The sequence below is a fragment of the Chroicocephalus ridibundus genome, chromosome 17, assembly GCF_963924245.1.
Source record: "Chroicocephalus ridibundus chromosome 17, bChrRid1.1, whole genome shotgun sequence".
Classification (NCBI taxonomy): domain Eukaryota; kingdom Metazoa; phylum Chordata; class Aves; order Charadriiformes; family Laridae; genus Chroicocephalus; species Chroicocephalus ridibundus.
In genome coordinates this window covers 3,863,800-3,891,210 of record NC_086300.1, presented here as the reverse complement: position 1 = coordinate 3,891,210, position 27,411 = coordinate 3,863,800, and the positions used below count along the sequence as shown (strand labels likewise).

The 27,411-nt window shown below is 67.7% G+C and overlaps 2 protein-coding genes across 5 annotated transcripts; both read left to right on the top strand.

Moving 5' to 3' along the window:
• Positions 1-5,055: 5,055 nt before the first annotated feature.
• On the top strand, positions 5,056-22,580 carry LOC134524378 (signal transducer and activator of transcription 5B). 4 transcript variants are annotated; one of them, XM_063354373.1, is made up of 19 exons: positions 5,056-5,195; positions 16,606-16,743; positions 16,856-17,012; positions 17,101-17,190; positions 17,362-17,536; positions 17,615-17,745; positions 17,819-17,970; positions 18,041-18,196; positions 18,302-18,481; positions 18,603-18,690; positions 18,921-19,043; positions 19,215-19,307; positions 19,443-19,649; positions 20,299-20,393; positions 20,461-20,591; positions 21,290-21,460; positions 21,667-21,718; positions 22,134-22,241; positions 22,311-22,580. In XM_063354373.1, exons 2-19 carry the CDS (start codon positions 16,616-16,618, stop codon positions 22,435-22,437), a joined length of 2,364 nt encoding a protein of 787 aa, XP_063210443.1. In that variant the 5' UTR covers positions 5,056-5,195; positions 16,606-16,615; the 3' UTR covers positions 22,438-22,580. The 4 variants fall into 4 exon arrangements, with proteins under 4 accessions (XP_063210443.1, XP_063210445.1, XP_063210446.1 ...); XM_063354375.1 differs by lacking the exon at positions 5,056-5,195 and adding an exon at positions 7,015-8,521; XM_063354376.1 differs by lacking the exon at positions 5,056-5,195 and adding an exon at positions 12,051-12,433 and having other exon boundaries at positions 21,290-21,445.
• Positions 22,581-23,947: 1,367 nt separating this feature from the next.
• On the top strand, positions 23,948-27,068 carry GHDC (GH3 domain containing). Its single transcript, XM_063354393.1, has 8 exons — positions 23,948-24,176; positions 24,293-24,423; positions 24,528-25,104; positions 25,376-25,559; positions 25,646-25,717; positions 25,848-25,981; positions 26,132-26,220; positions 26,373-27,068. The coding sequence occupies exons 1-8, from the start codon at positions 23,948-23,950 to the stop codon at positions 26,571-26,573; spliced, it is 1,617 nt and encodes a 538-aa protein (XP_063210463.1). The 3' UTR covers positions 26,574-27,068.
• Positions 27,069-27,411: the final 343 nt, after the last annotated feature.

The window sequence follows — 27,411 nt, the reverse complement described above, 5'->3', positions numbered from 1 at the left end:
CGGCCTCGGCTCCTCGCTGCAGCCCGAGGAGCTCCTGCCTGCTCTGCTCCGCAGAGCCCGCGGGGAGCAAATGCTGCCGGGGCCAGGAGCTGGGGACGGCGCTGGCCGGGAGACCCGGGAGCGGCTCCAGTGCTGGGAAATCCGCCGCAGGGGGGATGGCTGCGGCTCGCTGAGCTCGCATGGCCGAGCCCGTGCCGCCATCCCTGCCATGGGCACCCGCACCCGGAGCAGAAGGGGCTGGGGGCCACCGGGGGGGGCCAGGAGGGCATGGTGCCGGGAGCTGCGGGTCCGCGGTGCCAGCGCAGCCCTGCCAAAGCTTCGCCCTCCCTGCGTTTGAAACCGAGTGGGAAAACATGTAGCTGTGACTAATTTGGGGATTCATCTGGTTTGCATTAACTGGGCTGGATTATCACAACAGGGTTTTCTGGCCTCGGCACAGAGCTGGGACCACGTGGGGACCCAAAGCAGGGATGGGTTGAGGCCGGGGTCCTCGGCAAGACACCCCCCCCCGCCCCGATAATCCTGCAGGGATGGGGCAGAGACTGCGCCGTGCCCGCAGGCGACATGGTTGGTGTGTTTGTGCTATGGCCGAGCCCTGAGCCCTGCGCCCTGCGTGTCCCAGGCATGGCAGAGGGGGATGCGGAGGAGCCTCGGGTACGGGATGTGCCGGGAGGGCTTTGGGGAGGGGAGGGCAGTAGCCAGTAGCCTTGGGACCTCTCCAGAGGCTGCCTAAATAAATGCTTCCACTCCTGAGAAATAATTAAGACCCTCGAGATGTCACTTAGAGAAGAAGGCTGCTCTGCCTGCGCTCCTCACGCTCCTGCTCCAAACACAGAGGCAATTTTCTAGGAAATCAATTACGAAGCCCCATGCTCCCTCTCTCCCCTGAATGTGCAGCGTCACTCGCCATCCTGTTGAGCTCATCTGAGATGACAACGTGTTTGGCCGCAGCTCAGCCTGGGCACTGTTTACCTTCCCAGAGGCTTTTGTGAGACTTTCCGAGGACCAACACAAGAGACGCCCCGATGAGAGCAGGGACCCAGCTGCGCCGGGAGCTTGCCGGGGTTGTGAGTGGGCTCGGGCGCTTTGCGGTGCTCGGGCGGCTGGAAAATCTGCCTTTCCAGCCCTGCCCGGAGGTGCCGGTGTTGCCCGTTAGATCCCCTGGCAGATCCCCGGCTGTCCCGCGGCAGGGTCTGCCCACTCCACCGGAGCAGGGCCAGGCGAGACGGCGGCGAGGGGACACCAGCCGTGCCCAGGGACCGCCTCTGGCGTCTGCAGAGTCCGTCCTGCCAGGACACATCCTGGGGCTGCCTGTCGCTGGCAGGGTCTGGCCTGGTCCCCTTGTCCCCAAGAGCCACCACCAGCGCAGCCGCCGCGGCGGAGGCAGCACCGGGGCAGAGTCGGGGCAGAGTCGGAGCAGCCTCTCCATCGGTTATTGCTGCAACTGCCATTCCCCCGTTCCCTTCCTCCCTCCAGAAAGGAAGAATTTCTCTTGGGTAACATCCCCACCACCCAGCTCAGAGTTTTCCTTGGGATCTGTTTGAAACAAAGCTTTGATTTGATTCAATTCAATTTGATTCCATTTGCCCTCTCGGCATGGAGCACTTTCCACTTTCTCTCCCATCCCTAATTTCTTCCCCCTGTTTTTTTCCCCCTTTCCTACCAAAACGGGGAGGGAGAAGTCGGAAAGAAGGGGAGAGGGAACGGAGGATGTTCTGTGTACATTTCCCAGCTCTCCCGAGCACACGTGGCCGTGCGGGTCTCTGGCACAGGGAGCCCCGCACCCCTGGGACCCTCCGGATCCACCCGGACCCGCTGTGCCCGGGCAGGGGCCCGGCAGAGGCAGACATTGCGTGTGACCTTGATTTTCTCAGCCGGAGCAGCCAGTGCCTGGATGACTGCGCCGATGGGTTATGTGGGCCGGGGATTGTGAAAGCCGTTTGCCCGCGTGATGCAACTCGCTGGAGCGTGAGCGTCCCCAGCCAAGGCAGGGAGGGCAGGGAGTGCAGTCCTTTCGCCGATTTCCCCATTCCTTTCCTTTGTCTTAGTGGAAAAAAGACGGCGTGGGACGTGCTGGCCCCACGCTGGGAGCTCACCCCCGGGTCGCCGGCGTCCCAGCTCACCTCCCCACGAGGTCTGGAGCGCCGTGGGAGCACTGGGAACGGCAGCCAGGACTGTGCTGGCAGCGGCTCAGCCCCGATGTGTCAGCCCCGTGTGCGTGAGATGCCGCCCAAGCGTATGAGCGCAGGCGATGAAACGTTTGGTGGGAGCTGGGAGCTACTCGAGCTGGAGCCACTTGTCCCTCCAGGCTGTCCCGTTCATCCCGGGCTGCTCTGGGCAGGTGGCGAGGGCTGGCGGGGAGGAGGCGAGCCGAAAAGCACCGGTTCGTGGCTGGCATTTGCATGGGAGCAGGTGGAGCACCTGGACACGTGGAGCCAGGCTGGGCGTGAGGAGCTGGAGCTGCAGAGAGGCTGTTTGGGGGTGTCACTGCGGGCAGCAGACCCCCAAAGGCCTTGGCTTTGCCAGCCGGACAACGGTCCGTGGGCATCTTGCCGCATTCCTGCCACGGCCCCGGCCTTCGGGGCTCACAGCGCTGTCCCCTGGGCTCGCTCCCACGGCTGCGCACTCCGGAAGGAAAGAGAATCACAGAACCACAGAATGGTTTGGGTTGGAAGGGACCTTAAAGATCATCTAGTCCCAAGCCCCGGCCCTGGGCAGGGACACCTCCCACCAGCCCAGGCTGCTCCAAGCCTCATCCAGCCTGGCCTTGGACACCTCCAGGGATGGGGCAGCCACAGCTTCTCTGGGCAACCTGTTCCAGCGCCTCCCCACCTTACCATAAAGAATTTCCTCCTGGTATCCAATCTAAATCTCCCCTCCTTCAGTTTGAGGCCGTTACCCCGTGTCCTGTCATTACACTCCCACTTTAATACAAAAGCAACATTAAAAAAGATGGAGAGGTGACAACTTGGAACTGCGCTTTTACCTAATTGCCAAGAGATTTGCAATTGACGGCGCATTAACTGTCCCGAGAACCATCCTGTCCCAGCGCTGGCACCTGAGCGAGGAGAGCCGGGCCCGTCCCTCCCGGTGGGCACTGGGTGCTCGCCAGCGCCGGGCAGGGATCACCCACGCTTCTCCCAGGCCGGAGAGGGACGGCGCCATGCACTGAATTTCCCTCCAGAGTTTCTTTAGGCCGCAGAATATTAACTGGTAACGAAAGTGAAAGCCCAGGAGATCCCATGCGGCTGGCGAGAGCGTTCAAGCAGAAACAAGCACACCCAGTATTGCTTCCTGCCCGGCCGCCTCGCCCCGCCGCCGCACGCTGCCCGGGGAGCCCCGTCACCCGGGGAGCCCCGTCACCCGGGGTGCCCCATCGCCCTGGGCAGGTGTTTGCTGTGGGTGGGCAGCTGTGCGAGGGCCCCTTGGGCTGGTTTTCTCATGGCAGCTGCCGCCTGTCCCTGTTTGGAGGATGCCAGAGGACTGGGTAGTGCCTCGGTTCTCCGTACAGCTCGCGGGGGACGTGCCAGCTCGGGAGAAGGTGATGCACTGGTGCCCATTCCCCTGCCTTCACTCCCAGCGTCCTCGGCCCATGGGTGCATGAGGCTGCAACACCGCTGGGGACCCGGCTGCGGTGCAGACCCCGGCCGTGCACGTGTCCTCACGTCCTCAGCCCAGGGCCTGCAGGGGGAGAGGGCGTCCGTATCCAGCCAGGGGAACCGAGCTTGCTTCACACGGAGCGCCCGGTGCGGTCACTGGCGAGAGTCAGCACAAGGCACCCCCACAGCCGCGCGTGCAGCCACCCGGTACCACAGCAGCAGGGGAGCAGGACGGTGGGGCAAGACCTGGCACAGGTGGTCTTGGTGGGAGCTGACAAACCCCACAGACCCCGCGACGCCGGGCCAGTGCTCCCGACCTGCAGCGGCCCCCAGTGCTGCACGCCGGCGTGGGGGTACCAGCTCGAGCTCTGTCACTGGGAGGTGGCTCATGGTGGCTGCGCTCGTCCCCGCTGGTCTCGCCTTTTGCATGACTCCTGTCCCCGTAGGCTCCTTGCCCCAGGAGCTTCCGGGGCTGGTGGATTCCCGCTTTCTCCAAATTTGGATGGCGGCCTCCCCCTGCACCGCCAGCCCCACGGCGCCTGTGACTTTCCCTGCGAGCCCGGCGGAGCGGCTGGAGCAGCCCCAGTGCCACGTCCTCGCGCCGGGTCCCCCCACGTGCCCATGGCTGTGTTACCGGAAGGGAGGAAGCCTGTGGAGAAGAGGGAGCCAGGGCGATGGTGTTACTCATCCCGTGCTTTTTGGGATGGGAGTTCCTTTCTCTCCTCGCGCTCTCATGCGAACCCCGGCAGGGCCCACACGGCTCCCACGGGAAACCCGTCTTCCCCGGGCATGGGAGAGCGGGAGGCAGCCGGGGCCTGCAGGCAGCACAGCACAAAGAAACCATTAAGAAACATTAATAAGTGCAACGGGCAGCGTTCGCACCTTCGCCACAGCCCAGCGGCTGGCGGGGATGTGCCGCAGCGGGGCCGGGCACAGCGGCGTGGGTGGGCGGCTGGGGGGCTGGGGGGAAAGAGCCTGTCCTGTGGGCAGGGACAGTGGCGGCGGGGGGGGAAATGGCTGGAGACCCAGGGGACTGGGAAGGGCGTGGGAGGAGAGGCGCAGAGGAGGGTCCCGGTGCCGGTGGGGGGTCCCAGCCGTGCCCGGTGGCGGGGGCCTGATCCCGGTGCCCGTGCCTGGTACCGCGGTGGTCTCCCCCCACTGCCAGGGCTGGTGTTGGAGTGGAATCCCCCGGTGCAAGGGCCCCGTGCCGATGCTGGCTCCTACCGCCACCAACGCCCGGTACCGGTTTGGGCACCTCCGTGCCCGGCACTAACGCCCGGTACCGGTTTGGGCTTCCCCGGTACCCCGTGCCGAACTCCGGTGACGGATCGTGCCCCGCCGTAGCTGGTACTGAATCTCCCATCGGCTTCGTGCTGTGCCCGGTGCCGGTGCCGGTGCCGGCGGCGCGGCGGAGGCGGGCGGGGGGCGGTGCCGGGGGGGGTGGTGCCGCGCGGGCCGGGCGGCGGCGGCGGCGGCGGCGGGGGGCGGCGCAGGCGGCGGCGGCGGCGGCGGCGGCCGGAGGGGGCAGAGCGGCGGCGGAGCCCAGCGCCGAGAGCCGCCGGAGCAGCGGAACCGCAGCCGCCGCCGCGGCCGCAGGTAGGGCCGTGTGCTGGGCCGCCATCGCCGCCGGGACCGGGATCGGGACCGGGCACGGGGCCGGGGCCGGGGCCGCTTTCGCTTTCCGCCGCCGGGGCGGGGGCGGCGGCGGCGGCGGGGCCGGGGGCACCCGCGGCGGGGGGCGGCCGGGGCGCGTCCCCTCCCGCCGGTAAATATTGTGATATTTTGTGCGTTTCGTAACGGGCGGCGGGGCGGTGCGGGGCCGGGCGGGCCGCGGCCTGGCTGCGGGCGAGGGCGGGGGGGGGGGGGGCCGCGCAGGTGCGGGCGGGGGCGCGGGCAGCCGCGGGGCCGCCCCCGGGGCCGCGCTCCCCGCGGGGGCGGGCGGACTTTGCGCGGGCCGCGGCAGGGGCCGGGGCCGGGGCGCTGCTCGCCCGGTGGAGCGGGGCCGGTGCCCCCCGCCGCCGCCGCCACCACCACCACCACCACCGCGGGCCGGGCCCAGCTTGAGCGGCGGCCGCGGGGGGAGCTCCTGGACCGGCGCTGCGCGTCCCGGCGCGGGGGGAGGGGGTCCGGCCGCGGGGAGCACAGCGGGACGGGGATCCCGCTCGCCGCCGGGGGGGGGGACGCGCGGCCCCGCGCTGCCGGGCAGGGTCGAAGGCGGCCGGGAAATGTTCCCCGGTGCGAGGCGGGAGCGGTGACACCCCGGGGGCCTGCAGCGCTCGGTGGCCTTTCACCCAGCTCGTGCGCTGGCCGGGACACGCAGCCGGGTGACTGCGAGCCCAGGGAGCGGCGGCCACCTGTCCGGCGGGATACGGGAGCTGTCAGGGCCCTGCGCCCGGCCGGGCTCCCGGTGGCTCCTCGCCCTGACGCCGGGCGGCTCCGGGGCTCCAGCGCCCGGCTCGTGTCGGCGCCGGGGTGCGGGCACTGTCACTGGGGTGCGGGCACTGTCACTGGGGTGCGGGCACTGTCACTGCCGGGGCTCCCCGGCTCTGCCTCCGCCTGAACTGCTGACGGCGGTGACACCTCCGACACGCGCTGCAGCGCGGAGCTGGGGCCGTGGCTCGCGCGAACTCACGAGCGAGCCCCATGGCAGGGGACAGGCAGTGACAACAAACCATTTGTTGAGGTGCGTTGCCGAGGGGTGCAGTGCACGGTGCTGCCGTGGGGGGACCACGGTGTAGGGCCACGTGGCTCATCCGTGGCCGGGACATGGTGCCCAAAGTCCCCGCAGCACAGGTCGCCTTGTTGCAGCAGGATGTTCCTGGCCCCGGGCTGGCTCACCCCGACACCTGCCTGTGGCCAGGCCATGTCCCTGGTGTCACTCATGGCTGCAGCCGGAGCTGTGCAAGCCCTGGTAGCCAGCATCCATGGATGCAGCTGGTGTGTTTACCGTGGGGTGGTCTGGAGAGCCTGTCCACCACCGCAGGCACCAGGGGGCCAGCCCTGAGCTGCGGGAGCTTTGTTCCCCCTCATCCCTGTGCCCCGACTTCGGGAGGAAGGCTCTGAGCCTGTCATGGGGAGCGCAGCCCTGTGCTGGCGTGGGAGGGCTGGCTGGCTGTGGTGCTCGGGGTTTGCCATCGTGCTTCCATGCGTTTGGCCCCAGCGCAGCGATCCCACACTGGAGGGAGGTTTGGTCGGGGCCCAGCCCCACGTGTGGCTCTCTCCCGTCTGCGTGGCTCCGGTGAGCGGGAGGCGTTGGGGGTGTAGGGGTCACCTGCCTGCGGGCAGCTGCAGCGAGCCCCGGGTGCTCCCAAAGCCGTTGGGATCGCAGCCCGACCTGGCGTGGCTCCCACGCCCCCGGGATGCTGGATGTGAGGATGGAGACCATCTCCTTGGGTTTTATAACTGTCCCTGGAGAGCGGGGCTTGTCCCCAGGGCTGTGCCGCGCCGCGTGTGCAGCCACGTGGAGGAGGAGCTGCGGTGCAGGTTGAGAGGTGCCAACAGCCCGTGCCCGGGGACGCGGGAGAGCCGGGCTGGGAACGGGGCGTGGTGGGCAGCGGTCACCCAGGCTGCGTTTCATGGCACCTTGACGGTGTCCCCCTTCGGGGGGGGTGTTTGCCCCGCAGCAGTTGTCATTAGAGCCACCTTGCTGGCTTTGGTGCCCCCGCCTTGTCCCGAGGACGACGCTTTGGGGCAGGACGAGGGATGCTGGCACCAGCGCTGGGGACGGGGAGCCGCAGCCGGGGATGCTCGGCGCAGGGTTGCACGGAGCCTCTGGAGGGACCTTCCCCTCTCGCTGCAGGGGAAGTGCTGACTCCAAAACGGCTGTGAGGTCTTCGCCGTGGGGTTTCCCAGCTCTCTCTCGAGTGATAGCAAAACCCAGATACTCTACTTGCGAAAAATCCCTGCTCCTTGTACTCCTCCACGGCGTGGGTGGTGGGGCGGCGAGTGGTGACTGTGCTGTGCCGAGTACAGTAAAGCGTCCCCGTCAGCTGGGAAATGACTTTCTGGTTTGCAAGGAATTACTGTAAGCCGGTCTGGGCTCGACGGACTTCGCGGCAGCCCCGGGGAGCTGGCGGGAGCGCGGGCACGGGCAGGACGGCGTGGGGGTTGAGCAGGATCGCCCTCCCCTCGGCATCCCCTGCGTGCCTGCGCTGAGGGCCATGGACCTTCTGCCCGGCCACCGGCTTCCCACCGTGCGGGTGCTGCCCTTGGAGCAGCCTCCGCATTACGTGTCCAATGCACCGCGGCGGTGCCGACGCAGGGCTACGGGTGCTGGGGGACGGAGGCAGGGGCTCGCCGGTCCCCGCCTCACCGGGGTGGCTTGGGGCTCGCGCAGGCAGCTCCGGCCTGGGAAGCCTGTGCCGGCTGCTGGCTCCGGGGCTCCAGCATGCCCTGGGAGAAGTAGCCTCGACAGCTGTAATGTTTCTGTGGCATGCCTTTCCTTTCATGGGGTGTCTATTTTGCAACCCCGAAGTGTTTTGATCCCGGAGGAAGGGGGCGGGTGTTTACCCTGGCACCGCGTGGCCGGCGCAGGGATCCAAGCGGGCTGGGCATGCCCGAATTCTACACGCAGCAACAGTTCTAGCAACATCTGCTGGCTGATAAAAGGTAGGCTGCCGTGAACCGCTTCTCCCGCCGCGTTGGGAAATGTCGAGGGGGAGGCACACATGCGAACACGGCTTCCTGGCCGATAGGGCTGAGCTGACTTGCTGATAAAGCAGAATCCACCCATCTGGCTGCCCCAGAGGGGCCGGGAGCGCTGGCTGTCGCTTCTCGCCCCGCGTTTCCCTTGGTGCCGGCTCCTGCTTCCCGTCAGGCTGGGGAGCGATGTGCTGCCGGGTGGCTCCTGGCCAGGCTGGGGTGGCCGCAGTGGCGGAGGCGAACCGTGCCATGGTCACCACTCGCTCCCTGTTCAGTCACTGGTGAGTTTTGCAATCTCCATTCTCGCTGCAACTTCGTGTCTTCCTGTTGTTATGAGACGTAAACGCTGGTTTATAGCGCGGCTCTGCCAGGGAGGGAATTGGGGAAAAGGCTGGTGCTGGGGCAGAGCTCGGAGAGCCGGTGCCCATCGGCAGAGCTGCGGCTGCGCGCTCCGTCTGTCTCTTTGTCCCCTCTCGCTTGATGGCTGTCCACAAAGCTTTTAGCGGAGAAAGAGGCAGCTCTCACTTGCGGCGTATCCAAGCCCTTCGCACCGGCTAAAACAGCTGTAAAATGATCTTTGTCCTATCTGGTGGCATTAACACGCGGTTGGGGGGGCTGCAGCTCAGGGTGGCACAGCTGCCTGGGCCCGGCGCGCTCCGTTTATATCCCCATTAGTCACCTGAGCCTTTTGGAAACGCGTCGGTGGGGTGCTGGCGGGGCAGCCAGGGGGCCGGGGCTCTGCTCACCCTCCTGGGGCCGCTCCGCGCTGCGGGGCGAGGGAAGCCGAAACCCGGCTCTCCCACCCAGACGCATCTGTATGCGTTGGGAATGAATGCTGCGTTTAACCCCCGGCCAGGTTTGGCTGTGGGGTTTACCCGCTCTGACTGGGGATTTTGTTGCAGAAACCAGTAGTGTTTTGGTTTTTTATTCCCATTCTGACTTGTCCCTCCTCCTGCCAGCATCCCCATGTGTCTGCGTGCCCCCTCTTTGGAAGCCAAGGCTTTACCCCTCTTCCCTTCTGCTTCGCTGACCGGGTGCGGGAGCATCACCTTGCGTGGGGCTGCTGCGGCGGCTGCGAATGGCTCGGAGGGGGATGCGGGGGTGACGGGTGCTGCTGTGCTGGGACGTCTGCGGGGGCTGGCGAGGGTTCCTCAGGCACCCTGCAGGCTCCACACCGGCAGTTGCTGGCGGTGGGTGCAGAGCCGCACCCGGTATCCGCCGTTGCTGGAGCATCCTCGTGCGCAGCCGGGTGCTCGCAGCCCGCGTTTGGTGTTTACTCCCAAAGACGAGGGCGTGAGGGTTTGCCCGCCCAACTGCGGCTGCACGGTGGCTCCCGCACGTACCCTACGCTGTCTCGCGGCGTGGTCGGTGCCTCTTCCCCGGGCAGGGCAGCGGGTGCCCTCGGGGGGCTGGCATCCCTCTGCCTGTCCCTGCCCTGCCCCAGCCCCCGGGTGCCCGCGCCGTGGCATGAGACTGAGCTGGTCCCGGGGGATGGGGGAGGCTCCTGCACCGTCTCCCCTGCCCCGCGCGGAGCACGAGGGGGATGGATGCGGTCGGAGCGGTGCTTGTGCTGCCCGTGTCTGCCCCGGCCCACCTGGGTCCCGCTCTGCAAATCCATCCCGGTCGGCGACTGGATTAGTGCGATTGTGTGTGCTCGCCGGAGCGTGGCAGATAAAATGAAATTATGTCTCCAGACCCCAATCGGGCCTAATTCGATGCTGAAATGAGCTTAATCCTCAGGTCCTTCTGACCAGCCCATCCCTCCAGGGCTGGCGCTGGTCTGAGCAGGGATTAGCAGCGAGCCCGGGGCTGGGGCTGTGCTGGAGGTGGCCCCGGTGCCAGGGGCTGCGCTGGACCCGGGGGTGGCTGCAGGGTTGCTGGGAGGTGGCTGCTCTTTTGGGCTGGTTTGTTGGAAGGGACAACACAAGGATGAACCGGCTGTTGGGGGTGCGGGGGCTTCTGCCTTGACCTCCTTGAAGCTGCCGCCCCATCCCTGGGGGGCATCGCTGGGATGCTGTCACCTCCCTGCCCTTCCCCAGGGCTGCGTTGATGCCTCTTCCCTCCTGGGATGCAGGAGGGGACCGGAGCTGGACCCTCCCCGCTGGGCTGGAGTGGGCACCAAGGTGGCATGTGAGTCCCTGAGGGCTGCACCTCCTGCCGGCGGGTGCTTCACCCCCAGCACGGTGTTCCAGGGGTTGGGATGGGTGATTATTATCATGGAGGAAAAATAACTTCATCAAGTGCCCTGGCACGTGGTGGCTGCGCATCCCCTCCGGAGTGAGGATTGGTGCCTGCCCGGAGCTGGGATGCTGTGGGTGGGCAGTGGGATGCAGTGGCTCCGTGCCTTCCCCGGGATCCCCCCACCGAGCCTAGGGGAAGCCCCGGGATCCGGAGGCGTCAGAGCTGGGAGCTCCCTGCCGTGCCAGCCCCGCAGCCGGTTAATTCTGCTGCTTGGCCCCAGGGAGCCAGGAGTAAGTAAAGCTCTGCCCAGGCCTCTCTAATCCTGTCTGCGGGCTTACGGCGGGGGCAGCACAGGCGCTGGTGGGGATTGGGGTCCCCGCGGCGGGTGTCCCCGCAGGATCCACGCTGGACTCGTGCCCGCAGGGGGCCGGGTGGGCGCTGGGCTCTGCCGGTGTGGCTGAGTGGTGTGTCCTGCCCACCAGCGCCTGGCTTCTGCTCCGGCGCTGGCTGCCTGCAGCTGGAGGGTGGGCAAGCTGCCTGCACCGCGCTGCTCGGCCCCCAACCCCCCCCCTCGCCCCCCCCCCCCCCCCCCCCCGGCACCCAGACAGACCCCTGTTGTTCCTCTGCGGCCGCAGCCTCCAGCCCAGCCCGCGTGGGGTCCGGCACAGCCGGCTCTTTGTGCCGGAGCTGAGCGGGTGGTCCTGGGTGCCCGGTGTCCCCAGGGATGGGGGGACTGGGATGGGGGGACTGGTGTTGGCTCTCGCTGCGGCGAGCTCAGCCGGGGAGGGCAGCAGCGTGGCCATGGCCCCCCTGCTCTGCCGCGGGGACCTGGTCCTGCCGGTGCTGGTCCCGCTCCGTGCTCGGCATTTGGGGGAATCCCACCGGTGCTGGGGCAGCGGCTGTATCTGTGGCTACACCGGGGTGGTTTGTTTTTTTTTTTCTCTAGGTCCCGGCCCCTGGATTCAAGGGAATTTGCTGGGATTTTGTAGGGTATTTTGGTGGTTTTGGTTTGACGCAGGTTTCTGGGCCTCTGTGGTTGGAAGGGAAAATCTGAATAGGGGGAGAAAAACCGTTCCCGAAGGTGGCAAATGCCAATGGGCAAGTACAGCCCCAGGCCCCTGACCCCCCACCCCAGCACCTGGGGGGCAGCGCCGGTCCCCGCCTGGGGCGTCTCTGCTTGTGTGGGGCCAGTTTCTCCCCAGCATCATGCCGTGCGTGGGTTTTCCTTGTTCCTGTAACGGTGCGACTTCCCCGTTTTTTGGCTCCCAAAGCTGCCGGGACGCCCAAGCTGTTGGCTGCCGCCGCTTTTCTGCCGAAGACAAACAAAAGCCACCAAAGCACCGAGCTTCCAGAAGGAGCTTGTCTCCCAGCCCGAAGCTGGAAACCCCAGGCGGGTGTGAAACGGGTGAACCACCCCCTTTCCCGGTGCCGCGACCCACTGTGCCCCGGTGCCCACCACCCCCGAGCCCCGTCCGGCAGCTCTGAGGGGGGCCGGGGGCTGCTCACCAGCCCCCCAAGTGTTTGCTGGTGTGGGCTTTGCCCCAGTGCTGTGTGCCGGGGGGCATGGAGTGGAGTTGGGGGGGCACAGCGAGTCCATCCCGTCTCCCCCCCTGCTCCGAGCTCCTGCGTCGGTCCCTGGGGTCCCATTCCCAGCTGCCTGTGGGGGGTCGGGGGGGCTCAGCCCCGCTGACCGGCTGGGGCAACAGTTGTGCCTGGCTCTGGCACCGTGTCCGAGCGCGGAGGGGGTGCCAGACCCGCTCCCTCGGTGGGCACCGCGCAGGCAGCGGCGGCAGAGGAAGCTGCTGGCAGCCCCGGGGCTGGCTGCCCTGCGCAGGCAGCTGACATTTTGGAAGGAAATAGCTGCTCTCCGCTCCTTCCTGTAGCGCGCAGCCTGCGAAACGGCCGCCCGGGAGCCCGGCTCTGCCGGCAGCGCCTGCCCGGAGCCGTGGCTGGGCTGCCCCGGGGCCGGGACGCCGGAGGGGTGCGAGGGGCAGAGGGGAGCCCGACCCCGGGTGAGTGCGATGGCGGGACGGGGCACGCCGAGCCCCCGCTGCGGTTCCCGTGCCCTGGAGGAGCCGGGAACCGTGCCGAGCCCCAAGGCTCTGCCGGCCCTGCCATGCCCCGTGCGTGGGGAACCCCCCAGCTGGGATGGTCCTGGGGCTGCGGGGCCCCTCGAGTGGATGCGGAGCCCCCCGTGCCCCCCGGCGGCGGGGCAGGACGTGGTGCGCAGCGGCGCTCGCTGCCAGCAGCAGGCAGGCCCAGGGGCAAGAGTGAGGGGGGCCGCGCTGGGGGAGCCCATGGCAGGGACCCAGCCCCGTGGGGGTGCTTGGGGGCTCCAGTGTGTCCCCCAGGGCGAGCCGGTGTGGGCAGGGGGGCGAGATCGTATGGGCAGGGGGGTGGGTGTCTGTGCTGGGGGAACGGAGCCCTTCCAAGTGCCAAGCGGCTGCTGTCAGCTGCCGGCACCACCGTTGCCGGGGCTTGGCTGGGAGCCGGATCCTGCCCCGTACGGAGCCTGCTTGGGGCTGCCCTTCCTGAGGGGCGCAGGATCCCTTCTCGCCAGGGCTGCCGGGGGGAGCAGGAGCAGTGTGGGCTGGGGCAGGACCGGAGCCCCCTGGCAGCACCGGCCACCGGGGCAGCAGGGTCCGGCCCTGCGGCCGCCAGTGAGGCCGGCTCTGACCTGGAAGCGATCGCGGCTCCCGGAGGTGCCGAGGAACCACGTGTCCGTGTGTTTACTGCAGCGGGAGGAGGCCGCTGTGGCTGCTGCCAGCCGGAGCCCAGCGCCAGGCAAGCGCCGTGCCACTGCCCAGGGCAGGACACCGCTCCGGAGACCCCCGGGCCGGGAGAGTGCCGGGCGAAGGGCAGTGCAGGAGCCACCGCAGCAGAGGGGCTGTGCGGGGCTGGCGTGCGGGAGAGGGGGGGTTACGGCCAGAGCCCTTTGCTGTGTCCCCCCCCGAGCCTTGCCTGGCCCTCAGCCCCTGCCCGGGGCTGCAGTCGGCAGCTGTGCCAGTGCCAGGGCGGGGGGTCTCCTGCCCACGGGGAGGTCCCCAGGGTGGCTGCGTGCTGTGAGCTTCCCGCGGCTCTGCATGCGGTGAGCATCCTGTGAGCTTCCCGCGGCTCTGCGTGCAGTGAGCATCCTGTGAGCATCCTGCGGCTGCGTGCAGTGAGCATCCTGCGAGCATCCCGCGGCTCCGCGTGCACCGGCTCCTGGGTGGGCATTGCCCCTGTTTGGGCTTTGCTGTGCCCGCAGAACCATAGAATCACAGAATACCGGGTTGGAAAGGACCTTGAGGATCATCTGGTCCAACCTTTCTGGGCGAAAGCGCGGTGGGAACGTGGGAAGGCGCCGCTGCTGGGCTCGCCCATGAGGCATTTCCCCCCTTTTGTCTGCCTGTGGACGTGCTTGGCTCACTCCGGCTTTCCTGCAGCTGGTGGCCATGGCCGGGAGTGCCACCGCTCCTGTCACTGCGGATGTGGCCATCCCCGGTATGATCACATCGGGTGCCCTGGCCACTCCCTGCCCCCAGCGGTGCTGCCAGCCTCCCCCTGCCCATCACCCCCCTGTCCGCTGCCTCTGGTGCTCTGGGTGCCCCTTTTGGGGGGGTTTCACCCATTTGCAGCCGGTTTGGCGGTGCCTCCCCGCGGGGAGCGGGGCTGTGGGATGCAGAAGTGATGACCGCCCGTGTCTCCCCTCCCTCTGCGCCTCCCCTGCCCGCGCTGTCCCCACGGGGCTGGGATCCCTCTCCAGGCCACTTGTCCTACCTCCGGGAAGCCGCCACATGCTCGGCTTCGCAGGCGATAAGTCACCGGTGAGCGCGTTGCTGTGGCTTGTTGAGTTGCTGCTGGTTAACCGAGCTGCGGTAATGGGTGGGTTATAGCTCGCTGCCAGCAAGTAAATGCAAAGTAGCTTAAACCACTGCAATTATCTGTCTCTTGCAGTTGTTTGAGTGCATGTGTGGCCGGCGGCTGCAGCACGGCTGACCCCTGGCAACGCGTGACGCTGCGGCAGCGCTGCCCGGCCCTGCCGGGGCTGGTGGGCTGGGGATGGCGCCGGGGGTGGGTAAACGCCGTTGGGCTGGAGCGGGGTCTTGTGGCCAGAACCCCTCATTTGCTCATGGCAGCAGGCGCTGGTGACTTGGGCTGGGGCGCCCGGGGCACCCTGCGGCCCTCAGGGAGGTTTGGTTTGTCATTCCGTGGGTGAGACGCGGGAGATAAAAGTGGGTGCTTTTCCAAGCGCCCGCTGCTGCATTGATGATGCCCGTGGAGGTCGTGTCGAAGCCTGGCATGAGTGTTTTTGGGGCGTGCTGCGCCCTGCCTTGCCTTTGAGCGAGCCACGCTGCTGCTGGCCGCTGCACGGTCCCCTGGTAAACACTGACACGGCGCTGGCTCCCTTCCGACGGGCGCTCCGGCGGCGATGCTCGCGCTCTCGCTCCCAAGCCGGGCTCCCTTCTGCCGGGTGCTCCGGTGGCGATGCTCTCGCTCCCAGGCTGGCGCTGGCCGAGCGTGGTGTCTGCCGGCTCGCCGCAGCAGCAGCCCGAGACTCGTTGCTTAACAACACGCTGGAGTGGAATAGGAAGTGTTTTGTCACCGCAAGATGGGAAGAGATCACCATTTTCTCGATAGGCAGGGCGGCGTTTGTTCGCTCCATGTCCCTGCCGATGTCCCCGCTGCTCCGGGAACTTTGGCCGTTTGTGGTGTGGTGGCACTGGCGCGGCCGTGGCCGCTCTCCTCGGCTCTGCCGGGGCAGCGGTTCTCACCGACGGCCCTTATCAAGCGTCCGCAATTTCTAACCGCCGGCGCGCGTCCTGCTGTCGGCCATCCCGCCTTCCCTTTCCCTCCTCACCCGCCTTTTTATGCCTCCCCAGGCCCCTCCTCGCCAGCAGGATTTCCAACCGGCTGATTTCTCTCAATGTGGAAACGTTCCTCCCTTTTTATAGGGGAAAATTTCATTTTTTTTAGCCAACTCTCGGTTATTGGTCCTCTTCCTGCGCAGGGGGCGGGTGTGCGCGGCTCGAGGGCCCTGGCCGTGGCTGCTCAGTTTGGACCCGCTGCCACCGTCCCCCACCGTGTGCCCCTGCCCGCGGGACGGCACCGGCTGTTTTCGGAGCCCCTTGGGCCGCCGGGTATTTCTGAGGCTGAACAAAGCACTTTGGGGAGGGAGGGAGGCTCAGCCCTTGCAGTCCCCGGCTCCCTCTGCTTGTCACCGGCCGGTGCAGTAACTGGATCCCGTCTCGGCCACCCAGCCTTGGGACGCAGCCCGAGGCCTCGCGCCCCTGCCCGGCACCCCCACACGGCACTAAATCCCAGGCGTTTTGGGGGATAAAAGCTATTTATTGCTGCCTCCTTGGCTCGGAGGGGCTGTGAGCCCCCTGTGCCCTCCCTCATCGCTCACCGTCGGGTCACCCTCAGCGACTCGACCGCCAGGTTGTGTTTCCAGGCCCCACCAGGCTGCACATACAGCTGCGGCCGGGGACGTTCGGGCTTTTTATAGGTGCTGTCCCTGGCCGTCCTTTCTCCGTGCCTGCCGCGGCCACCCCGTGTGAGCCAGGCGGGATCTGGCAGCGCTCTTGCACGGAGCCAGAGCCGCCCCAAAACTTTCTTTGGGAAGCTCCGTGCTCCGGCCGGCGTCTCCTCCGCGGCGTTGGTGCATGCGGTGGCCGTGGGGCCACAGACCCCCGGCGAGCTGCCGGGTGGGTCATGTATGGCCCCGGCTCCAGGGCTGCTCCTACCCGTCTGCTGCCGGCGCTGCCAGGGTGTGGGCAGGAGCCGGGGCGAGCGCGGGGGGGGCCTCCGCTCTGCGTCACCCTGGGTTTCTTGCCAGCCCTCCCCCCAGCCCCGTTTCCTCATTTGCGTGGCCAGCGATGGCTGCGATCCCGCGGCGCAGCAAGGGGAAATGATTACCATGTGCGGAGGCAGCGCGGAGGCGCCTTCGTGGCCCCAGACACCCCCAGGGCTCTTCCTAGAAAAGAGGGGGTGACACGGAGCTGGGGTCCCCTGTCCCCGCATGCCCATTCTGTCGGCAGCTGGAGGCGGCTCCGGCAGCTCTGGAGAACCCAGAGGAAACTGCAAAGGGCTTTGGGAACCCAGACGCTCCTGCAAAGGGTTTGTGGGGGAGGCCAAGGCTGGCCCCTCACCCCAGCACAGCACTGGCCCATCCGCGGTGCCCTGACGAGCCCGTCTCCGGCAGGTGGTGAGCCATGGCGGTGTGGATCCAGGCGCAGCAGCTCCAGGGCGAAGCCCTGCGGCAGATGCAGGCGCTCTACGGGCAGCACTTTCCCATCGAGGTGCGGCACTACCTGTCGCAGTGGATCGAGAGCCAGGCATGGTAGGTCGGCGGGGTCCCTGTCCCCAGGGCAGGGGGATGCTGGGCTTGGGAGCACCCACCCTTGGGGGTGCCAGCGGGTGCCCCCCCGACACCGCCCCTCTGCTCCGCGCAGGGACTCCATCGACCTCGACAACCCCCAGGAGAACGTGAAGGCGACGCAGCTGCTGGAGGGGCTGATCCAGGAGCTGCAGAAGAAGGCGGACCACCAAGTGGGCGAAGACGGCTTCCTGCTGAAGATCAAGCTGGGCCACTACGCCACGCAGCTGCAGGTGAGCGGGGGGTCGCAGACGGGGGCTGCGGGGCCTGGGAGGGGATGTCCCTGCCCCGTGCCCGGCTGAGGCTACGCTCTCCCTGCAGAACACGTACGACCGGTGCCCCATGGAGCTGGTGCGCTGCATCCGGCACATCCTCTACCACGAGCAGCGGCTGGTGCGGGAGGCCAACAACGTGAGTGGGGGCCACGGGGGGGCGAGGGAACGGGTCCCCCAGGGCAGGGGGGATGTTGGGGGGCTCCAGCGTGGGAGCAGCCCTGAAGCAGGGGGTGCTCTGGGTCCCCGCTGCCCCGGCACCCAGGGGGTGGGGAGGGTGCCCGCGCTATGCTGAGCGTTTCCCGTGCAGAGCCCCTCGCCGGCCGGCTCCCTGGTGGACGCCATGTCCCAGAAGCACCTGCAGATCAACCAGACCTTCGAGGAGCTGCGGCTCATCACGCAGGACTCGGAGAACGAGCTCAAGAAGCTGCAGCAGACGCAGGAGTACTTCATCATCCAGTACCAGGAGAACATGCGCCTCCAAGGTGGGTGGGGGGCCGGGGGGGGTTCAAGGGCCTGGGGTGCTGGCGGTACCGACCCTAACGCCGCACCCGGTCCCCCAGCCCAGTTCTCCCAGCTCTCCCAGCTGGGTCCCCAGGAGCGCCTGTCGCGGGAGACGACGCTGCAGCAGAAGAAGGCATCGCTGGAGGCCTGGCTGCACCGGGAAGCCCAGACACTACAGCAGTACCGCGTGGTGAGTGCCGTAACGCCGTCCCCGCGCCCCGTAACGCCGTCCCCGCGCCCCGTAACGCCGTCCCGCCTCGCAGGACCTGGCTGAGAAGCACCAGAAGACGCTGCAGCTGCTGCGCAAACAACAAACGACCATCCTGGATGACGAGCTGATCCAGTGGAAGCGTCGGCAGCAGCTGGCGGGGAACGGGGGCCCCCCCGAGGGCACCCTGGACGTGCTGCAGACCTGGTGGGTCCCGGCGCTGGGGGTGGGACGGGGCGCTGAGCCCCAGCGCGGTGCTGAGCCCCTCTCCCCCCAGGTGCGAGAAGCTGGCGGAGATCATCTGGCAGAACCGGCAGCAGATCCGCCGGGCCGAGCACTTGTGCCAGCAGCTGCCCATCTCGGGCCCGGTGGAGGAGATGCTGTCGGAGCTGAACGGCACCATCACCGACATCATCTCCGCCCTGGTGACCAGGTAGAGGTGGGGGCCCAGCTCGGCTGAGGCACCCAACAGGGGTGGGGGTACCCTGCTTGGGGCTACTCTGCCCGCCTGCCCCTGATCCCCATTCCTCCCCCCCAGTACCTTCATCATCGAGAAGCAGCCCCCCCAAGTGCTGAAGACACAGACCAAGTTTGCGGCCACCGTGCGGCTCCTGGTGGGGGGGAAGCTGAACGTGCACATGAACCCCCCCCAGGTGAAGGCCACCATCATCAGCGAGCAGCAAGCCAAAGCCCTGCTGAAGAACGAGAGCACCCGCAAGTAATGCCCGGGGGGCTGGGGTGGGCTGCGGGGGGCTGTGGGGAGCAGGGGGTGTGGGGGGGCTTCCCCTTGCGGGGGGTGGTCCCTGGTGGTCCCCTGACCCTGTGCGTTCCTGCGGCAGTGAGAGCAGCGGGGAGATCCTCAACAACTGCTGCGTGATGGAGTATCACCAGGCCACCGGCATGCTCAGTGCCCACTTCCGCAACATGGTGAGCGCCGCCAGCTCCCCGCTCCCGACGCTCGCACCCACCTTCCCGTCCCCTCCTGTCCCTGCCTGTGCCATGTCCCCCTGTGGTCACCCCTTGTATTGCCATCTGTGCTGCATCCCCCTCTCTTCACCCCTTGTGTCCCCATCTGGGTTGCATCTCCCCTGCGTTCACCTCGGTGTCCCCCCGTGCCCCGATCCGTCCCCCTGTGCTCACCCCTCGTGTCCCTGCAGTCCCTGAAGCGGATCAAGCGCTCGGACCGCCGCGGGGCCGAGTCGGTGACGGAGGAGAAGTTCACTATCCTCTTCGAGTCGCAGTTCAGTGTTGGCGGCAACGAGCTGGTCTTCCAGGTGAAGGTAAAGCCACCAGCCGTGTCCCCTCTGCAGGGCCCCGGTGAGCCACGGGCACCATCCCCATGGGTGTGGGGCCACAGGGTGCCCGTGCAGGCTGGGGTGGCCCAGGGGGTGCCCACGGGCGATGCTCCCGCGGTGCCCCACAGCCCACCCTGGTCTCCTTCCACCCCGCAGACGCTGTCCCTGCCAGTGGTGGTGATCGTGCACGGGAGCCAGGACAACAACGCCACGGCCACCGTGCTCTGGGACAACGCCTTCGCCGAGCCCGTGAGTGCCAGCACCGGGGGGGTGGGACAGGCCCCGTCTGCCCCAGGGGGCTGCGGGAGTTGGGGTCGGTCTCCCGGCGAGGAGAGGCGGTGGGCAGAGCTCAGTGCTGACCCTGCTCTGTGTCCCCCCGCCCAGGGCCGCGTCCCCTTCGCCGTGCCCGACAAGGTGCAGTGGCCGCAGCTCTGCGAGGCGCTCAACATGAAGTTCAAGGCGGAGGTGCAGAGCAGCCGCGGGCTGACCAAGGAGAACCTGGTGTTCCTGGCCCAGAAACTCTTCAACAGCACCAGCTCCCACCTGGAGGACTACAGCAGCACCACGGTGTCCTGGTCCCAGTTCAACCGGGTGAGTGGGCTGGGCTCTGAGCTGGGAGAGGCCGCCCCGAGGCGCTTTGGGATGGGGGCTGTGTTATGCTCGCTTGTACTGGGGGGGCTGGACGGGTCATATCCAGCCCCCAGTAAGAAATTCTTTACTGTGAGGGTGGGGAGGCGCTGGAACAGGTTCCCCAGAGAAGTTGTGGCTGCCCCATCCCTGGAGGTGTCCAAGGCCAGGTTGGATGAGGCTTGGAGCATCCTGGGCTGGTGGGAGGTGTCCCTGCCCAGGGCAGGGGGGTTGGGACTAGATGATCTTTAAGGTCCCTTCCAACCCGAACCATTCTGTGATTCCCTCCCAAGGAGCCGTTTCTTGCTGGAGGGCTGCAAAAATGAGATGGCTGTGGGCTGTTAACGGGGTGGGAGGTGTCACCTTCCTCGCTTGGAGGGACACAGGGTGCCGTAGGGCCCGCAGATGGAGTCTGTGTCCTCGGGGAGGCATTGCTGGCGCTCCCCCGGGGCTGTGCTGCCCGGCTGGGCTGACCCACACCTGGTTGGGCAGCGCTGGTGGCCGTCCCATGGTCCGGGTCCCCGAGTCCCGGTGTTGCGCCCAGCGCTTGTGCTGTTTAACAGCAGCAACGAGGCTGGAGCCGGGAGCGCTCATTTTCCGGGCATTTCAACAGGAAAACCTGCCTGGGAGGAATTACACCTTCTGGCAGTGGTTTGACGGGGTCATGGAGGTGCTGAAGAAGCATCTGAAGCCGCACTGGAACGATGGGTAAGAGCCGCCCTGCCCTCGCCGCCTGGCCCCGAGCCCCCGGCCCTGACACCCCCGCTCTGCCTAGGGCCATCCTGGGCTTCGTCAACAAGCAGCAGGCGCACGACCTCCTCATCAACAAGCCCGACGGGACCTTCCTCCTGCGGTTCAGCGACTCGGAGATCGGCGGCATCACCATCGCGTGGAAGTTTGACTCCTGTGAGTTTGTGCCGGGAACCGGCAGCCCCTGGCCCCGCTGTCCCTGTCCCCAGCCTGGGACTCGGCCGTCCCCTGCCCATGGGGCTGGTGCTGCTGCTCCGGCACATCCTGTCTCGGCTGGGCACCGGCACCGCCGCGGCCTCGGGAGCCTTCCTTGGGAAAGGGGCAAGCATGGGAGCCTGCGGAAACGCCTTGGCTGCCCTGTGGGGACCGGTGCTGCTGTTGCTGCAGCCGTGGCCGCGTCCAGTTGTTGGCGGGGAGGGAGTGGGCGAAACCGTCCAACCCAACCACCGTGTCTGACTCGTGGCTGTGTGAAACGCAGCGACTGCGTGGTGCCTCCTGGTGCGACGGGTTTGCACGGGTTGCCTGACCCCATGCAGCAAGTCCGCTCGTTACCGCTCTTCGTGAGAGCATCCCTCGGAGGAGCACCGCAAATCCCTGCGGAGTGCCCCACAGCTGGGGGGGACCTGCCCCCGGCGTGTCCAGATGAGGCCAGACCCGCCTGGAGTTCACCGTGCCTCCTGGCTGATCCTGTTTTCTGGCGACCTGCGTTTTGTCCTTAAACGTTGCCGGGGGAGGGATGCAGCGCGGGAAATGCCGTCTGCTGTTCAACGTGATCTCGCAGCCAGCGTCTGGAGCGGGGCCGGGAGCCACCACCAGCTCTGGGCGTCACCGCGATCCTCACTCTTCTCTTCCAGCCGAGAGGATGTTCTGGAACCTGATGCCTTTCACCACCAGGGACTTCTCCATCCGCTCCCTGGCCGACCGCCTCGGGGACCTCAGTTACCTCATCTATGTGTTCCCCGACCGGCCCAAGGACGAGGTTTTCTCCAAGTACTACACGCCGGTTCTCTGTGAGTCCACGCCAGGTAGCGCTGCCCTTCACCCCGCGCGCGTCCCTCTCCTTCGTGCATCCCACTGGGGTGGAGCTGGGGCTCAGGGCATCCCTCTGCCCCGGGGACGCATCCAGCCCCGCAGCGGAGCTGCAGTTCGCCGTGGTGAACCCCCAGCCCCGCCGCAGGCTTGCGGCGAGGACCGGCAGCTCGGGGCCTTAGTGCTGCCTTCTTTCCTCTAGCTAAAGCCGTGGATGGATACGTGAAGCCACAGATCAAGCAAGTGGTGCCAGAGTAAGTCTGACCCTGAATGCAGACCCTGGGGGGTCCCGTGGGTCGCCCCCGGCTGGCTGGGGCAAGCAGTAGCCCGGGGCACCTCGGCTCGTGGGCTCTGGCACCACCAATGGCCATGTCGGTGCTGAGCCGGTGCTGGGGGCCAAGGAGCGCGGGCCCATGGCCGAGGCAGGGCTGTGCGTTCCCTGGAAAGGCAGAGGCCCCCCCCTCGCCATGCTGCCACCGAGGGGGCTGGGACTGGGGACCCCCCCAGGTTGTCAGGCTTCATGGGTGTGGGGGTTTGTATCCCCCGCCTGCACCCTGCCAGCCTTGGGAGATGCCAATCGGAGGTGATGGGAATTCCCAGAGCACGCCATCACCTGGGGGGAGCCCCTCCTGTCCCCTGCCAGCGCTCACGAGCCCCCTGTCCCCGCAGGTTTGTCAGTGCATCAGGCGATTCTGCCCCCGGAGGGGCCACCTACATGGACCAGGCTCCCTCACCCGCCGTCTGCTCCCAGCCCCATTACAACATGTACGCCCAGAAGTAGGTATCGCATCCCCTGGCCCCCTCCCCCCGCAGCCGGTTCCCTCCCTCACCCCCTGCCTCCCGCAGCCCCGACGCCGTGCTGGACCCTGAGGGTGACTTCGACCTGGATGACACCATGGACGTGGCGAGGCACGTGGAGGAGCTGCTGCGGCGCCCCATGGACAGTCAGTGGATCCCCCATGCCCAGTCGTGACGGGCGGGCGCCCGGCCCCCCGCCCCCAGCGCTGCGGGGACTGTGCTGTGTTCGTGTCTCTGTGCCGGGGGGGGCGGCGGGTGGGCCCTGCCCCGGAGATTTGCTCTGTGCTGCCCCGAAACGCAGGCTCACGTCCGGCTCTTTGGTGTTTATGCCCTTGTATAAACGGCAGCGGATTTGTCGCATGGTTTTCCTGTATGTTCCTTTTAAGAGGCCCAGCTTCGGCTTTCCGCTTCTGCAAGCACCGGCCCCGCGGCCCCCCTGCTCCCCGCCGGGGGGCTGCTTGGGGTGGGGGCCGGCTGTCCGGCCCCGGGTCCGCTTTCGCAGTCGTCACTAAGAATGTACGTGTCGCCTTCTTGTTCTACCCCGTGGCTCCATTCCCCGGGGGTGTGTGGGTGCACCAGGCTTGGGCGCGGGGCGGGGGGTCGGGGGTCGCCTGGGGCTCCCCCCCCAGCCCCTCCTGCCGCTCTGCTCCCGAGCAGTGGGGTCCCCTCCCGGACCTCGTCTCATCCTCTGGCCCCCCAAGGATGTGGGAGCCTCTTCGGCTCCTGATCTCGGCATCCCCCTCCGGAGCCGGTGCAGCGCGAGGGAGGCAGGGCGCGAGGGCACCCAGCGAGGGCGGCCGGGCAGTGCGGGTGGTCTGGGGGGAGCAGAACCCTCTGCCCCCCCGCCCCCCTCCCCCCACCTCTCCCCTTGCCCTGGCCAAGAAGCTCTGGGGTCCTGGCCATGTTATTTTTCTACCACAGAATAAATAAAGCACGGAATATTTTTGTAACACAAAAGCTCTGGGTTTCACGTGTGTCTTGGGAAGGAGGCAGGTCCCTGCCCTGATAAGTGGGGGGCAGAGGGGGGGACACGAGCCCCTCAGCCCCGGGGCTGTGGGAGACACGGGTGGCCCCATGCTCCCCAATCTCTGGATGACACACAGCAGGCCAGCGGCGCCCTGGGGCCTGGTGCAAGGTTGGGGTCCATGTCCCCCTGTCCCCTCCCCAGTGCCGGGGGCGAGCAGGGAGAGGGGCAGCCCCCACAGGCCGGGGGGATGCTCGGGCAGCGGCGGGGGGGGGCCGGGGGCCTGGCGCTGGGGCCCAAGGGCTGATGGAGGTGGGTCTGGGGACGTTTACACAGGGCAAAAGCAAAACAAAACCAAGACAAATTGCACAATTTTATTTATTTTTTTTTTTTTAAAGGCGGCGCTTTCTCTTGCCGAGGCGTGGAGAAAGTGGCGGGGGGGGGGGGGGGGGGGGGGATCGCTTTTGGGGTTTAATTGTGATTTAATTCTCCGCTGAGCGGGGGCGGGGTGGGGGGTGGGGGGCCGGGGCCGCGCCGCGTTTTTTGTAGAGCGGAGAAAATGAAAATAAAAACAAAGGCGGAGCCGACTGGGGGGGGGGCGGCGCCGGTCGCGGTTATTCCCCGTCATTTCTGCCGGAGGCGGAATAGCCGGGGTTGGCGGGGGGGGTGGGGGTGAGGGGAGTCCCGGTTCCCGGGTCCCTGCAGGGGGTCGCGCCCCGGGATGCTGTCGGCGGTGGCGGTGGCCGTGGCGGTGGCCGTGGCGGTGGCCGTGGCGGTGGCGGTGGCCCTGGCACTGCCCGCCGCCCCCGCGCTGCGGCACCGCCTGGCCCGTTCCGCGCTGCTCCGCGCCGCGGGCCGGTACCGGCGACGGCTGGAGCTGCGGGGCAGCGAGGTGCGGCTCAGCCAGGAGCGGCGGCTGCGGCGGCTGCTGCCCCCCGGCACGGCCCGCGGTGAGCGGGGGGCGGCGGGGCGATGGGGCGGAGGGGGGTCGGTGGTGGTGGTGGTGGTGGAGGAGGGGGGGGTCGCGGCGGTCGTCGCCCCCCTCACCCCGCGCCCCTCTCGGCAGGCTCGGAGGCTTTCCGGGAGCGACACCCCCTGCGGCAGAGCTGCCCCGCCGGGGCGCTGGGGGAGGAGGTCCCCCCGCTGCGCCCCTGGGCTCTGCTCCGCAGCTGCTGGGGCACCGACCCCCCGCTGCAGGTAGGGGGGCGCCGGGGCAGGGGAGGAGCGCAGGCACCCCGCACAGGGAGGGCTGCGCTGCTGCCACCGTCTGCCCCCCCTGACCCCCGCTTCTCCCCGCACAGGGGTCCCTGCTCTACCTGGACACCCTCCACGTTGCCTTCCCGCAGGCGCTGGCCCCCCAGGGCACGGCCCTGCTCTCCTGGGCACCCGCTGGCCCCCGCGCCCCGGCGGGGTGGCCCTTGCCTACCCTATACTGCACCCCGGCCGAGGCGGGTGCTCTGCCCTCGAGGGCCGCCGCGCTGCGGGTGCAGCTGCTCTTCGCCCTGCGGATGCGTGCCCTGCACGTGCTGGAGGCCGGGCTGGCCACCGAGCTGCACGACGCGCTGGCGGCCCTGCGTGCCGGCTGGCCCGGCCTGGCCGAGGACCTGGCGCTGGGCAGGCTGAGCCCCCAGCCCGGGTTGCCCGAGGATGCGCGGGGACGGCTGCAGGCGCTGCTGGCCCCCGATGCTGCCCGGGCAGCCGAGCTCCGGGCCGAGTGCGCCCAGGGCTTCGAGGGCATCGTGCAGCGCCTGTGGCCGCAGCTGGAGGTGGTGGTGGTGGGGACAGCGCATGGCGCGGAGCAGCTCTACTGCGACGCCCTCCGCCAGGCCGACTGCAAGGGGCTGCCGTTCTACTGCCCCTTCTACCGGGCGGCAGGAGGTGAGTGTCCCCAACGTGGGACTGTCCCCGCAGCCTGCCCTGGCCGCATGGGGGGAGCCCCTGCCGAATGGCAGCACAAACTCCCCCTGCCCTGACAGACGTGGGTGCATCTCAGTGGCACATCCCTCTCTGGAGAGACCTGCCTGCTCCCCGAAAATGGCTCTGTCCTGGCACCAGCCAAGAGGTTCCCCCTCAGAGGGGGGTGAGGCTGTGTGAGCAGGGACGGGAGGTCTGGGGGGGCTCGTGCTGACCCGTGCTGCCCTCTGCCCAGCCCTGCTTGGTGTGAACCTGTGGCCAAAGGAACCAGCGCCCCGATTCTTGCTATGCCCCGACTGGGCTTTCTGCGAGTTCCTGCCCTGCCCGGCCGAGGAGGAGCCACAAACAGTGCTGCTGGGCGAGCTCTGGGAGGGACGCGAGTACGGGCTGGTCCTGACAGCCCGGCCTGGAGAATACAGGTGCCTCCTCCCTGCTGCGGTGGTCCGGGGGGGCTGCCCACCCCAGCCCCACACCAGCCACCCTCATGCTCCCCCTGCCCACACAGGTGCCGTGCCGGGGAGGTGCTGAGGGTGGCCGGGTTCCACAAGCAGTGTCCCGTGGTGGAGCCCGTCCGCAGGTGAGGACACCCCAGTCTCTGCCCCTCACCTCGGGGGGCTGCGGGGGGGCCCTGCATGGGCAGGGTCCGGATGGGACGGTGCCAGCGGCACCCCCGGCACGGGGCGCCCACCCCTGACCCTGCGCCGCAGGGAGAGCCAGGCGCTGAGCGTGCGGGGCGAGAGCATCCCCGAGGAGCGGTTCTGCCGAAGCCTGTGCCGCGCCGTGGGCATGTGGCCGGGCGCTCGCCTGGTTGACTACGTCTGCGTGGAGAGTGCCTTGCTGGGTGAGTCCCCCCGCGAGCTGCCTGACTCCCCCCAAAAGCGTGGCCAGCACTGCCCGGAGCACTGCTGGCCCTCCTGCGCCCTGCTCGGCCCCGAGGCACCGGTGCTGGGGGGCTGCGGGTGGCTTTAACATGCAAGCGGTGGTGCTGCAGGTGCCTCTTCGGGGGCCTGCGCCCCCCACTACGAGGTGTTCGTGGAGCTGCGGGGCCTGCGGGACCTGTCGGAGGCACAGCGCTACAAGGTGAGGGGGACGCAGGCTCTGCTCCGGGCACAGCCTGGCACTGCCCGGGGGGCTGCAGCCGCCAGCAGGATCCCGGGCGTCACAGGGGGGAATGGCTGCTCTGCTGGGAAAGGGTGTCGGGGCAGCATGGGCAGCCTGGCCTCTCCCTGCAGCTGGACCAGTGTCTCCAGGAGGATTTTCCCATCTATAAGTCTTTCCGCTTCAAGGGCAGCATCGGGCCCCTGCGCCTGCACCTGGTGGGGGCCGGAGCCTTCGCCCGGCTGCGGGAGGCGCTGGGCTCCCCCCTCCCCATGCCCAGGGTCCTGCGGGAGGAGCGGCTGCTGCAGCTCATCCAGAGCACCGTCATCTCCTAGGGCAGCTCCGGGGGTCCCGCAGCCCTCCTGCCCCTGGGGTTCGCTTGCCGTGAGCCCTCTGGGGAGGGAGCGGGGCTGAGTCCCTGGCGGGGGGTGCAGGTGCCAGGGTGCCCAGCACTGGAGGGTTTGGCTGAGCGGAGCGGATGGAGCCAGCAACGTCAACCGTGCCCCTGCTCCGTGGTGGCGGCAGGTGCTGGGCACTGGTGGGAACGCCAGTCGGTCCTGCCCACGGGGACGGCGCAGGATGGAGCAGGACCCAGCCAAAACTTCCCTGGGAGCCAGGAGGAGCAGCGGAGCCCCGGGCCCGCGCAGGAGCTCGGCTCATCCCTGCACTGTGGCATTTTGTCCCCAGGCAGGGACACCGGGGGCAGGGCACAGGGTGGTCTGGGCTGGCAGGTGCTGGCTGGTTTAGGAAACAATGAGCTCCAGCAAGGGCTGATTTTAATGTTTAAAAAAACAGAAGCAAAATAAAGGAGGATTATCTCTCAAAAATAAATAAAGGGCAGCGCTCTGGAATTGATTTTTTTTGTATTATTATTTTTAATCCTCATTAAAGAGATTTCTTGATGACAGCCCCGACTCTGCTCTGGTGGTTGAGATGCTGCTGTTGTTTCCTCGGGGGTCCTGGGGAAGGGGCAGCCATGAATATTTAACCAGTTCAGCGTCTGGCTGGGGCTCTGGGAGCATTGGGCTGTTTGTGCCTTTGAGGCACAAATATACCAGGCGGGAGGGACTGGTCCTTTCTCCTTCTGCTCGTTAAGGTTTATTTTAAGGGCTGGAGAGCTGTGGTGCTTGGGGAACCTGCTGTGCAGGCAGCTGCTGCCGGGGTGGGGGCAAG

Coding starts and splice junctions, on each gene's coding strand:
- LOC134524378 (XM_063354373.1), top strand. CDS start 16,616: ATGGCGGTGTGGATCCAGGCGCAGCAGCTCCAGGGCGAAGCCCTGCGG. Junction 19,650..20,298: donor CCTGGTCCCAGTTCAACCGG/GTGAGTGGGCTG, acceptor GCATTTCAACAG/GAAAACCTGCCTGGGAGGAA. Junction 20,592..21,289: donor CGCGTGGAAGTTTGACTCCT/GTGAGTTTGTGC, acceptor CTTCTCTTCCAG/CCGAGAGGATGTTCTGGAAC.
- GHDC (XM_063354393.1), top strand. CDS start 23,948: ATGCTGTCGGCGGTGGCGGTGGCCGTGGCGGTGGCCGTGGCGGTGGCC. Junction 25,105..25,375: donor CTTCTACCGGGCGGCAGGAG/GTGAGTGTCCCC, acceptor CCCTCTGCCCAG/CCCTGCTTGGTGTGAACCTG. Junction 25,982..26,131: donor CGTGGAGAGTGCCTTGCTGG/GTGAGTCCCCCC, acceptor GTGGTGCTGCAG/GTGCCTCTTCGGGGGCCTGC.